The following is a 14,240-nucleotide window of genomic DNA, read 5'->3' as shown; positions in this document are numbered from 1 at the left end:
TCAAACACATACAGACACAGACACACAAACACAAACATCACATTCCAGACACACACAAAAACACAAACATCACATTCCTGACACAGACACAGACACACACACACACAAACATCAATGAAAATGTTCCCCTTGTCCAGCACATTTCCTGTTGCATGAGCAAGTCGTGGGACATACCATGTGTACACGGAAGGCTCTCAGACTCAGGCAGGCTTTGTGGCCCTGACCAAACCTTTCTGCTCTTTAGGAACTTTATCTATGCAGATACTTGCTGGTCCTACAAGTAAGTTACAAGCCCTGCATAGATAACCTGGACAACACAACACTAAATTCCCAAGAAAGAGATATCGAAGAAAAGCCCACAGCAAGCCCCATGTTGACTCCTCACAGTTTCCTCACATAACCCAGACTGGTTCCTTCATAGAAGACCTTGGAAGCATCAGAGGAAGAGCGTGACGTGGGATCTTTACTAAGGAGCTTTGAAACACATAAGTTTGTGTGATACTGAATCATCCTCAATATCAGTCAAAAGCAAGCTAGTGAAATAACCTGCTGTGGCATTTCTGAAATGCAGCACTCTGCACAGCTATGAGAGTAATCTATCCTGAAACAAAGCCATGCCCACAATACAGGTAGCAAAATAATGGCAGCAGAGGGATGCTCTGTAGGATTCTGGGCATGCTCATGCTGAAGCCAATAAGACAAACCAGAATCACACAGGAAGATAACTCTATGCAGGGAAAGTGAAGAAATCTAATGCTTATTTTTAAAGTTAACTCTTTTGTTTAGCAATTTGTTGAAATAATAACAGAGAGGGAGATCCACCTGATAGTGGACAGGACAAGGAAAGACTACTGGGCAGCACAAAACAGGAAGTGTCAGGTTTATGGAGAGACCTAGGCTCAAAGAATTAAGTAAATGAATGACTGCACAAAATCAGATGTCATTAATTTACCCTCCCAACATAGCTAAAAAGTAAAGGTCAGCATGAGCATGCACACACACACACACACACACACACACGTATACAAATGCACGCATGCATGCACACACAAACATACACAAAACGAAAATCATAAGTGAGCAGAAAACAGTGAGTAGTCTGTTATGCTACAGGAACAAATTAATTTAGACTATAGAAAGTAGACCTTCCAAGGGTGTCCCAAAACTGTGCTATGCTTCCTAGAAAAATAAAAAACTCAGGAGAACACACTTCTTCATCATAATTAGGAGTATGTAAGAAGAAATTTTTTCAGAAAGCCTCAAATCTCGCATACCAAACCTCAGCTTTTGAAAAGCCTTTGCCACATGCCTGATCATCCAGCCAGCTCCAGACTTGAAGGCCCAGTGACAACCTCTCTAGCAGCACTCAAAGAAAATAGGATTGACAAGTTACTACTCAGGCTCTGTTAATGTGACCGAAGGTCTATGAAGCCTGAAGAAACCATCTTGAGATAGCAGAGAAGGGGAGGGGAAAGAACAAAAGCTTCCAAAAGACAATAGTGATATCCACACACTCGTCAATTCCACTCTGCTCTCATCCCTGCAAACCACTTCCTGCCTGCAATCTCACATGATCACTGTAAAGCAAAGGAGCTACAGGCCTTTACTTCTTCTCCAAAGCTCTGTGCTATTCTAAAGGAGGACTCCAGCACAGCACCCTTCAAACTTAATGGCATGCAGTGGTGTGCTGTGTAGTCCACCTATCTCCATTAATGAACTGCAGATTCTAGTAGAGTAGGAGCATTTGCTTATAAACACAGTTTCTCAAAAGGGCCTACATCCTCAGAAAAACTTGGAAATGATCACATACATGAACACTTGGATGAGACACAAGGGAGTGTTTGGGGAAGTTGGTAGACAGTTTCATTAGTGTGTCTATGTTTTTGGCTAGCCATGAGGGCAAACTGCCTCTGATGCCTCATCATACCTGCTGCTCCTTGGCACATGGGAAATCGATGGTCTTGCTGGCCTCCTCACAGAAACTCTTTTCTTCCCCAAAGTAGGCTTGTGGTTCAGCCTGCTCCACCAGCAGCTTATTGTTCTCATGCAGCAATATCCTTACATTCTCCTTCTGTTGTGAACATGCATTCAGGACGAGGTAGTGCCTGGTGCTGATTGACAAACAAACAAACAAACAAACAACAACAAAAAAAAACAGGGTGAGTTTCTGTTTCAGTTTCTGTTTGTCTGCCAGTCCTCCAAGTTCTCTGATTCCTGCAATTCCCTGATCCCCCTACAGCCCCAGTCTAGAGTCCACAGTACACAGCACCAAATTGAGGCAGGTCAAATTCAGAGACTTGTGTAATGTGGCTAACATTCCACAAAACTCAAATGACTTCAGAAATCCCTGACACCTAGAGGGGTTCATGAACATCACAGAACAGGAAATGTTCCTCATGGGTGCTTCTGTGTCCATGGTACTAGGAAACCATCAGCACTAGAGGACAAATCTTCTCTGAGAGAGGAGATAAGGCCCAACAGGTATACAATCTTTCCATTTATGTCAGGGACCCAGATCTTTAAATCTCCTGGTAGAAACCTAGAGATTGAGGTTTGCCTTGTATTTCCATCGTGGAGGAAATGTTTTCTATGTAGAGGATCCAGAATTTAGATGAATAAAGATTGGATGGTCTTGTACACTCTTCACACTTAGGACAACTGAGTCTAAGACCCACAAATTCAAGACCTTTGCCTCAAGGCAGAGTTCCTATTATGGAATAGTATGGAACCAGAGCCCTTACTTTTGTTCAGAGTCCTACAAGGACAGAAGCATTCCCTGACTAGTGCTGGGGTCGCGGCTGTGTCAATGACTCACCTGTAGGAATACTTATCTTCTATCACCTCCTTGTACTTCTCTATGGCATCACTTATTGACTGCTTCAAAATTTCCATATCCATCCTTGTTTTCTCGTGTTGTGATTTAATGATGTCAAATTCAACATTCATCCTGTGTTAGGGCATGACCAAAGGAGCAAAAACGTCCACTGAGATATGAATTCAAGAATCATGTACAAACAAATGGTGCTAGCACAAGTGGTGATCAGTATGTAGAAAAATGTAAATGGACCCATTATTATGTCCTTCTACAAAAGTCAAGTCCAAGTAGATCAAAATCCTCCACATAAAACCAGATAGACCAGAATTCCCCAGATAGAAACTGGAGAAGATCCTGAAACACATGGGCACATGGGAAAATTTCCTGAACAGAGCACCCATGGCTTATGCTCTAAGATCAAGTATCAACATATGAGACCACATAAAATTGAAAAGATTCTGTAAGATGAAGATCACTGTCAATAGGACAAAACAGCAACCAACAGATTGGAAAAAGATCTTTAACCATCATATTTCCAATATATAGCTAGTACACAATATATACAAAGAACTCAAGAAGATAGACTCCAGAGAATAAAAGAACACTATTAAAAATGGGGTACAGAGCTAAACAAAAAATTTCAACTGACGAATATTTAATGGACAACAAGCACATAAATAAATGTTCAAAATCCTTAGTGATTAGGGAAATGCTCATAAAACCAACCCTTAGATTACACCTCACAGAAGTCAGAATGGCTAAAATGAAAAGCTCAGGTACCACTGATGCTAGATAGGATAGTGGAGAAAAAACACACTCTTCCATTGTTGGTAGGATTATGATAAGTTACAACCACTCTGGAAATCACTCTACCAGTTCATCAGAAAATTGGACAAACTACTACCTGATGACCCATCTAAATCATTTCTGGGCATATTCCCAAAAGATACTCCTATATACAACACAGACACATGCACTACCATGTTCATAGCAGCCTAATTTAAAATAGCCAGAAGCTGGAAAGAACCCAGATGTCCTTTGAAAGAATGGATACAGAAAAAATGATACATGTACACAATGGAGTACCTATAAGCTAATAAAAAATATGAAATCAAGAAATTCTTAGGCAAATGAATGGAACTAGAAAATATCATCCTCAGTAAGGTAACACAAACACAAAAAAAACCACACATGGTGTACACTCACTGATATGAAGATATTAGCCCAATACATCTATATAAACAAGGTACAATTCACAGCACACATGAAGCTCAAAATGGAAGACCAAAGTGCAGGAGATTCAGTCCTTCATAGAAATTGGAACAAAATAATCACCAGAGGAAATATAGAGATAAAGTATAGAGCAGAGACTGAAGGAAATACCATTTCAAGACTGCCACACATGGGGATTCATCCTGTATACAGTTCCATACCCAGATTCTATTGAAGATGCCAAGAATTGCTTGCTGAAAGGAGTCTCATATAGCTGCCTCATGAGAGGACCAGCCACAGCCTTACAAATACAGAGGCAAATGCTCATAGCCAACCATTGGACTGAGAGTTTGCTGACAGATGAAGGAGTTGGGGTAAGGACTGAAGGGGCTGAAGTGGTTTCCAACTCACAGGAAGAACTACAATATTAACAACCGGACAGGGGTTAAGTCACCAATCAAGGAATACACATGGCTCCAGCTGCATATGTATCAGAGGATGGCCTTGTCACATATAAATGAGAGGAGAGGTCCTTGGTCTTATGGAGGCTCAATTGATGCTGCAGTTTAGGGGAATTAAGGCAGGGTGGCAGGATGTGAGGGAGGAGCATACTTAGAGAGACAGGGGGAGGGGGGATGGGATGTGTGGTTTCTGGACTAGAGGAAAACAGGAAAGGGAATAGCATCTGAAATGTAAATAAGAAAATATCAAATAAAAATAATCTCATGTGAAAAAGGTTGTATTCTGGAGTATCCACACCGAATATATACCACATACTTTCTCTTTCAAAGTGAGCCCTATTGGTGCTGAGTTAAACTTATTTTCCTGGGCACAGGACAGCAGAGACAGGGGAACAAATGGAGGCAACTGACATTCAACAGCTCTCAGGGTAAGCCTGTAGGAACAGACTAGTTCTCTGAGAAGTTTCCATTAAACTGCATCGCAGGCTTCAGTCCAACAAACATATGTGATGATTTTCTCATATTTTAAAGACAGGGATTCTCAATTCTTGGCTCCTATTGTTACATGAATTACCAGAGGTCGTAACTAGTATTTACAGGGGAGAGGCTTTCTAATACCTCCTTCCCAAGGAGATTCTTATGGGACACCAATATAAACACAAGAAGCAAGGTGATCAGTTTGGGGGTCTGTAGACTCAACACTTTTATCACCTGCAAACTGTCCATCAGACAAATCCTCAGACCTATCAAAGGTCCCACAGCGCCAGATCCTGAACAAAACACACACAACAATATTCACACACATAAACACAATTAGAATGCCAAATAAATCCAGGGAGCTGCCATATTCTCAGAGTATAATGAACATAATCAGAGTAAAGCAGTGATGACCTGAAGCCATTGCATTCACACACTAACAGGCAGCATGTGACCATGTCCTTCTAGCTGTTTATAGGACCAATCAGACTCCAAGCACCTCAAGGTCAAATACAATAGAGGATGACCATAAACATATAGCACATGACTTATCCTACAATTCAACAGCTGTTATGGTTTCTTAATATGCATAATGAAAGATGATACACTCCAATCATGGGAGGAAATGAGGGTTAACACAGAGGGAACAATACAGTCAACAGGATACTAGATGTAATTACTACCTGTAGTTCAAATTATTATAGTTGTAAAGATCCAGGATTCGACAAAGTTCTTCCTTCTCAAACCGCATCTTCCTGATATCAAAATTCAATGCTTCTAATTTATTGTTTGGTTTCATCTGATTAGTTATGCTTGAATTTTGGGTTGTTGTTTTACTCCCAGACCCTGAAAATAGATAAACACAAATGAATTTGCATAGTTGATTGCCCAGGGCAGGGGACCATTCTGAGTACCAAAAAGAAGGTTGAAGAAGAGTAAAGCCAGAGACAGGGTGAATCCCTGAAAGAGTAGAACAGCTAGGTTTGAGCTAGTCTGCTAAGCTATGTCCCTCTTCCCAACCACCATTGTCAGACATATGCCATACTCCCAATTACACCTTGTCCTGAAAACCATAAGCATCCTCAGACATAAATATCTGAGGAACAGTGTCAGCTCAAATTAACAGATGTTATGCAGATAAATCCTGAAGTTCATACTACTTAGCACTATCAAGCCCTAATGATTTGTGTTCACCCCCAAAGGGTCTGAGCCCTCAACACATGACCATGGCTGCCTCCTTCTCTCTTCTTTACATCAGAGACTGATGTATCCTACAGTAATCTAGACGATGAAGTGCTTCAACTCCATACCATAAAGAGATACATTGTTATTCTCAAAGTGTCTCCTCCTGGCATTCATTGATACACCAAATAAATTAAATAACTTCCGGAAAAGTAGCTTCAGGCTGGTCAATTCCTGGCACTCTGTCAAACTAATCATCAGAAAATTTTGATTCTTGTTCTGTAACTGAGAAAGTCCAAGATTCCTGCCTGTAAGACCAACTCATGAAGTTCAAGCCTACCTATTCCTGAAAGTTCCCCAATTCTGCCCAGGACTCACTGTGCCTTCTCCAAAAAGAATTCATTCTTCCTGTTCTACGAGACAGATTGCTGGATTCCTTCTGATTTGATGCAGTGTCTCCTTGATCACGATTCTCCATTCGAAATAGCCTCCGCAGCCTCGAAAACATGTCTGTTTGTGAATACAACAGGCACTGAATGATATCCCATAGGCAGTTGCTGTTACCACAACACAGGTGACATCACAGAAGATTCTAGTTCTCTCCTAGATACAGGAGAATGTCCACGGAAGGCATTACTGATGATGTCACTGGGAACTGCCATGACCTGCTTGTTAATAAGCGCTCCTCAAATTGATCAATTTCTGGGCTGCCCTTTCCTGGAGCCTCTAATTTGTCCCAGAGAACACCCTTTGGCAACCTCTCGTTGCAATGCTAGAGATTTCTCTCTGCTTAATTAGAAGTCAAGTGCTTTTGATGGGGAGAGTTTGTTAGGTCCCTGACATGCATAAGAGATTGTTGTTAGCACCCAAATCTGTATGTGCCGTGGATGTGGGAGATTTTTGTCAATAATAAATATTTCACCTGAGTCAATTTATATGACATACGGTAAATTCCCCAGGTTTGCCCTTTTTGCCAGATGCCAATATCTTTCTCCTTTACCATTAATTCTATCAAACCTGGTTAATATTTTCTTACTCTGTATTCCTTGATTGTTTGTATACACATATCCATTCATTTTACAAAATATCTTGGTTACAATGTTCTTTATTGCAAGTATAACACCCTTTACTTTGGACCTGAGGGGCTCGAATGCAAGGTAAATATAAGTGGGTAAAATTTCTGTCCCTCCCTCAAAATATTAACTTGCACATCCTCCTTTTGTCAAATATGACCAGACAATTAAAGAGGACATTGGTGAGCAAAAGTCAACTTGGACTGCAAGACTATATTGTAGCCACACAGCCAACACATCTACAATATCTGTCTATCCTGAATTGCCAAGTCCAGGCATGAGGATATAGGGGCTGTACCATGATACTACTCTCACAGTAAAAATGAGACTCAGAAGGATGGGCAGGAAGTGGAATGGCCTCAGTTCAGCTTAAACCTCAATTTTAATGGGTCCATAAGTTCAGGCAGGAGTCCCTTTGGCATTGATATCTGTGGCATATCCATTCTTTTCCTAAATGAGCTGAATCTGTGCTATAATGACTACTAACCTCACAAATGTAAGAGTAAAAAGATCATGTATATCTTTTTCAGGAAGACTTCTGCCTTTGACTACCACCTTGAGTCAAAGAACATTACTCTGAAAATCTGAAAAAAAGAGGGGGGGAGATTGTTGATGCCTGAGAACTTGAAGGCCTTTTCTTCCCTAGAGGGCACTAATTTTTCTACTGCGATTTTTCCATTGCTCTTTCACTAATGGTGACTTGGCTGTTTCCTTGCATAAAGGAACCTGCATGCCCCAAGAAGGAGCCAACTGCAAACAAGCTCCTTTTTTCAAGAAAAGTTTTGTTGCAGAATTATGCCTTGGCAGCAGGAAGGTCAACCAAGCTGTTCCTAGGTCCAGCTCTCCTGGTACAGTATTAAGGACCTGAGGTATTTGGGAAAAGAAAGCAGCACACAATTTCACATAGATCTCTGTGATGCAAGTGCTAGAACAGTAATAGGATTGTTAGTTTCTTCTTTGTTATCAATACCTTCAAAGCTGGTCAGAGTTGATACATGCCTTTAATCACAAAAAACAGAAGGATTTTTTTTCTTTTGGCTCTATTTTTTTTTATTCGATATAATTTATTACATTTCAAATGATTTCCCCTTTTCTAGCCCCCCACCCCGAAAGTCCCATAAGCCCCCTTCTCTCCCCCTGTCCTCCCACCCACCCCTTCCCACTTCCCCGTTCTGGTTTTGCCGAATACTGCTTCACTGAGTCTTTCCAGAACCAGGGGCCACTCCTCCTTTCTTCTTGTACCTCATTTGATGTGTGGATTATGTTTTGGGTATTCCAGTTTTCTAGGTTAATATCCACTTATTAGTGAGTGCATACCATGATTGATCTTTTGAGTCTGGGTTACCTCACTTAGTATGATGTTCTCTAGCTCCATCCATTTGCCTAAGAATTTCATGAATTCATTGTTTCTAATGGCTGAATAGTACTCCATTGTGTAGATATACCACATTTTTTGCATCCACTCTTCTGTTGAGGGATACCTGGGTTCTTTCCAGCATCTGGCAATTATAATTAGGGCTGCTATGAACATAGTAGAGCATGTATCCTTATTACATGGTGGGGAATCCTCTGGGTATATGCCCAGGAGTGGTATAGCAGGATCTTCTGGAAGTGAGGTGCCCAGTTTTCGGAGGAACCGCCAGACTGATTTCCAGAGTGGTTGTACCAATTTGCAACCCCACCAGCAGTGGAGGAGTGTTCCTCTTTCTCCACACCCTCTCCAACACCTGCTGTCTCCTGAATTTTTAATCTTAGCCATTCTGACTGGTGTAAGATGAAATCTCAGGGTTGTTTTGATTTGCATTTCCCTAATGACTAATGAAGTTGAGCATTTTTTAAGATGCTTCTCCGCCATCCGAAGTTCTTCAGGTGAGAATTCTTTGTTTAACTCTCTACCCCATTTTTAATAGGGTTGTTCAGTTTTCTGGAGATTTTTTTTTAACTGTTGTTGCTAGTACTCTGGTTGTTTCTTTTGGTTTTTGTTTTTAATTTCCCCAGCTAATTGCACTGTACCTAAAATACTAAGGCCATGTTCAATATGGCCCTATCATTCATGTTAGTCAATGATTTTATTCTTAAAAAACACTCAACCGATGATTCTATTCCTTGCTTTCAAATAAGGATAGCAATCACAGCGATGATAGTTACCTTGTATGGACTGACATAACCAACACATCATATATTGTGGCATCCAAAACTTTTGGATATTCTTAGCTTCTGTTTTTAAGATGAAAAACCTCAAAATTTAGAGAAACTTGAAGGAATGAATAATTCCCAGGGGCTGTATGTAACTCAAAATGTGTGTGACAATCGAGAACTGACTGAGAATCAGAAAGACCAGATGCTTACCAAGATCAAAGTTGTAGCCCAATAAGAAAATCTAAATAATAAGCCATCGTGGGAAACATAAACTTAGGAGGCCATGGGCCCTGAAGGTTGGTCCGTGGCCTTCAGACTGATCTATTTCCAATTTTCTGAGGATCCTCCAGATTGATTTCAAGAGTTGGCATTGCACTTTACAGTCTTACCAGAAATGGAGGAGTGTTCTTTCCCCACATTCTCAACAACATGTACTTTCATGTGAGTTTTTGATCTTAGCCATTCTTCACTGTAAATTATACCACTTTATACCAATCTCAGAGTATTATTGGTTTGCATTTCACTGATGTCTAAGGACTTTGATCCTTTTTTATTTTATTTTATTTTATTTTAGTATTTTTATTTTCTATATTCTTTTTTTATTAAATAATTTTATTTTCTATATTCTTTGTTTATATTCCAAATGATTTCCCCTTTCCCAGATTCCCCCTCCCCATATGTCCCATAGACCTTCTTCCTTCCATCCATTCTCCTATCACCTCCCTCCTTTTCTCTGTCCTGATATTCCTCTCCAATGCTAGATCAATCCTTTCCAGCATCAGGATCTCTCCATACTTCTTCATGGGAGTCATTTGTTATGCAATTTGTGCCTTGGGTATTCAGAGCTTCTGGACTAGTTAATATCCACTTATCAGAGATTGCATTCCATGTGTATTCTTTTGTGATTGGGTTACCTCACTTAGGATGATATTTTCCAGATCAAACCATTTGCCTAAAAATTTTGTGAATTCATTGTTTCTAATTGCTGAATAGTATTCCATTGTGTAAATATACCACATTTTCTGTATCCATTCCTCCTTTGAGGGACATCTGGGTTCTTTCTAGCTTCTGCCTATTATAAATAAGGCTGCTATGAACATAATGGAGCATGTGTCTTTATTGCATGCCAGGGAATCCTTTAGGTATATTCCCAGGAGGGGTATGGCAGAGTCCTCCAGAAGTGTCATGCCCAGTTTTCTGAGGAACCGCCAGACTGATTTCCAAAGTGGTTGTACCATCTTACAGCCCCACCATCAGTGGAGGAGTGTTCCTCTTTCTCCACATCCTTGCCAACACCTGCTGTCTCCTTAGTTTTTGACCTTAGCCATTCTGACTGGTATAAGGTGAAATCTCAGGGTTGTTTTTATTTGCATTTCCCTAATGACTAATGCTGTTGAGCACTTCTTAAGGTGACTCTCGGCCATCCGAATTTCTTCAGGTGAAAATTCTTTGTTTAGATCTGTGCCCCATTTTTAATAGGGTTATTTGTTTCCCTAGGGTCTAACTTCTTGAATTCTTTGTATATATTGGATGTTAGCCCTCTATTAGAAGTAGAGTTGGTGAATATCCTTTCCCAATTTGTTGGTTTCGTTTTGTCCATTTAACAGTATCCTTTGCCTTACAGAAACTTTGTAATTTTATGAGGTCCCATTTGTCAATTCTTAGGGCATAAGCTATTGGTGTTCTGTTCAGGAACTGTTCCCCTGTGCCTATGTCCTCAAGGGTTTTCCCCAGTTTCTTTTCTATTAGTTTCGGTGTGTCTGGTTTTACGTGGAAGTCCTTGATCCACTTGGAGTGGAGTTTAGTAAATGGAGATAAGAATGGATCAATTCACATTCATATGCATTCTGACCTCCAATTGAACCAGCACCATTTGTTGAATAGGCTATCTTTTTTCCACAGGATTTTTTGGCTCCTTTGTTGAAGATCAAGTAACCATAGATGTGTGGATGCATTTCTGGGTCTTCAATTCTATTCCATTGGTACACTTGTCTGTCACTGTGCCAACACAGTTTTTAACACTATTGCTCTGTAGTATTGCTTGAAGTCAGGGATACTGATTCCCCCAGAATTTCTTTTGTTGTTGAGGATAGTTTTAGCTATCCTGGGTTTTTTGTTATTCCAGGTGAATTTGAGAATTGCTTTTTGTAACTCTGTGAAGAACTGAGTTAGGATTGTGATGGGGATTGCGTTGAATCTGTAGATTGCTTTTGGCAAGATGGCCATTTTAACTATATAAATCCTGCCAATCCACGAGCATGGAAGATTTTTCCATTTTCTGAGGTTTTCTTCGATTTCCTTCTTCAGAGACCTGAAGTTCTTGTCGTATACATCTTTCACTTGTTTGGTTAGAGTCACACCAAGATACTTTATATTGTTTGTGGCTATTGTGAAGGGTGTCATTTCTAACTTCTTTCTCAGCCTGCTTATCCTTTGAGTATAGGAAGGCAACTGTTTGCTTGAGTTGATTTTATAACCAGCCACTTTGCTGAAGTTGTTTATCAGCTGTAGGAGTTCTCTGGTGGAGGTTTTCAGGTCACTTAAGTAGACTATCATATCATCTGCAAATAGTGATAATTTGACTTCTTCCTTTCCAATTTGTATCCCCTTGGCCTCCTTATGTCGTCCAATTGCTCTAGCTAGAACTTCAAGTACTATATTGAAAAGATATGGAGAGAGAGGACAGCCTTGTCTAGTCGCTGATTTTAGTGGGATTGCTTCAAGTTTCTCTCCATTTAGTTTGATGTTGGCTACCGCTTTGCTGTATATTGCTTTAATGATGTTTAGGTATGGGCCTAGAATTCCTGTTCTTTCCAAGACTTTTAGAATGGAAGGATACTTAATTTTGTCAAATGCTTTTTCTGCAGTTAATGAGATGATCATATGTTTTTTTCTTTGAGTTTGTTTATATAGTGGATTGCATTAATGGATTTCCTTATATTGAACCATCCCTGCATCCCTGGAATGAAGCCTACTTGATCATGGTGGATGATCGTTTTGATGTGTTCTTGGATTTGGTTGGCAAGAATTTTATTAATTATTTTTGCATCAATATTCACTAATCTTAGGGTCTTATTGGTTTGCATTTCACTGATGTCTAAGGACTTTGATCCGTTCTTTAACTGCTCCTCTGCCATTCAGGATTCTTCTGTTGTGATTTTTTTGTTTAGTTCTTTTTTTAAATTATTTATTTTATGTATATGAGTACACTGTTGCTCTCCTCAGACATACCAGAAGAGGGCATCAGATCCCATGACAAATGGTTGTGAGCCACCATGTGGTTGCTGGGAATTGAACTCAGGAACTCTGAAAGAACATTCAGTGCTCTTAACTGCTGAGCCCTCTCTTCAGTCCTTTGGTTTAGTTCTATACCCCATTTTACATTGGGGTCTTTGTTTTTTCAGTACTTAGCTACTTCAGTACTTAATATATTTTGGATTTATCCCTCAATTAGATAGATATACAGTTAGTGAACATATTTCAACAATATATAGATAGACAATTTGTCCTATTGGCTCTGCCCTTTCCCTTACAGAAGCTTTTGAGCTTCATAAGGTCCCATTTATCAATTTTTTATGTTAGGGCCTGGGCCATTGGCTTCTCTTTAGGAAATTTACCCCCATTCTCAAGAGTTTGATACTCTTTCCCACTTTCTTTTCTATTAGATACAGGGAATCTGGTTTTATGATGAGGTCTTTGATCCACCTGGAATTCAGTTTTCTGTAAGGTTTAAAATATGCATCTATGTTCATTTTTCTTTATACTTAGTGTCATTTAGACCAGCTTTCTTTTTCCCATTGTATATTTTTGGCTTCTTTGTCAAGAATCAAGTGTCCATATGTGTGGTATCATTTCTGGATCTTCAATACATTTTTTATATTTAAAAACAATTTAATCTTGCATTTCAAATGTTATGGTTTTCAGTCCAGAACACTCCTATCTCATGCCCCCTCCAAGTGCTTCAATGATGGTGCCCCCTCACACACCCACACACTAAGGCCGGCTCACCTTGGCATTCCCAAAACCTGGGACATCGAGCCTTTACAGAACCAAGGGCCTCTCCTCTCCTTCCATTGTCCATGTCCCACAAGACCATCATCTGATGCATACATGGCTGAAGCCATGTGTCACTCCTTGTGTAGTCTTTGGTGGGTGGTGAAGTCCCTGGAAACTCTGGGGTGTCTGGGTGGTTGATATGGTTGTTCTTCCTACAGGGTACAAACCCCTTTCACTCCTTCAGTGCTTACTCTACCTCTTCCATTGGAGACTCTATTCTCAGTCCAAAGAGCGGCTGTTATAGCACACTCCTATCAACAAGCACTTCTTGACTTCCTCCATATTATCTGGGTTTGGTGTCTGCATGTGGGATGGGTCTCAAAGTAGAAAGTCTCAGGATGTCATTTAGTTCAGACTCTGCTCCATAATTTGTCTCCATATGTCCTCCTGTGACTCTGTCTGAGATATACTTGATTTCCTTCTTCAGAGACCTGAAGTTCTTGTCAAACAAATCTTTAGGATTAGAGTCACCCCAAGGTTATGTCATATTATTTGAGAAGGGTTCTGTTACCATAATTTTATTCTCAACCTGTTTGTCTTTTTAGTAGAGAAGACTATTGAATTGTTTGTGTTGATTGTCTTTCCACTTTGATGTTTATCAAGTTTATGAATTCTCTAGTGTAGCCAAGAAATGGTGTTACATGCCTTTAATCCCAGGACTTGGGAGACAGAGGCAGGAAGATTTCTGAGTTCAAGGCCAGCCTGGTCTACAAAGTTAGTTCCAGGACAGCCAGGGCTATGCAGAGAAACCCTGTCTCAAAATAAACAAGCAAACCAAAAAGCTAAAGGCATTCTCGGGTGGTCAGCAGATTCTGACCATTGATT

The 14,240-nt window shown here is 40.1% G+C and overlaps 1 protein-coding gene across 1 annotated transcript; it reads right to left on the bottom strand.

Annotated features, from left to right (window-relative positions):
• Positions 1-381: 381 nt before the first annotated feature.
• On the bottom strand, positions 382-6,625 carry LOC127690834 (uncharacterized). Its single transcript, XM_052190328.1, has 5 exons — positions 6,526-6,625; positions 5,649-5,871; positions 2,816-2,947; positions 1,928-2,111; positions 382-474 (listed from the first exon to the last, which is right to left on the bottom strand). The coding sequence occupies exons 1-5, from the start codon at positions 6,623-6,625 to the stop codon at positions 382-384; spliced, it is 732 nt and encodes a 243-aa protein (XP_052046288.1).
• Positions 6,626-14,240: the final 7,615 nt, after the last annotated feature.

This window comes from Apodemus sylvaticus, chromosome 8 (assembly GCF_947179515.1).
Source record: "Apodemus sylvaticus chromosome 8, mApoSyl1.1, whole genome shotgun sequence".
NCBI classification, from domain to species: domain Eukaryota; kingdom Metazoa; phylum Chordata; class Mammalia; order Rodentia; family Muridae; genus Apodemus; species Apodemus sylvaticus.
The sequence above is the reverse complement of the archived record's forward strand: the minus strand, read 5'-3'. Positions and strand labels throughout refer to the sequence as shown.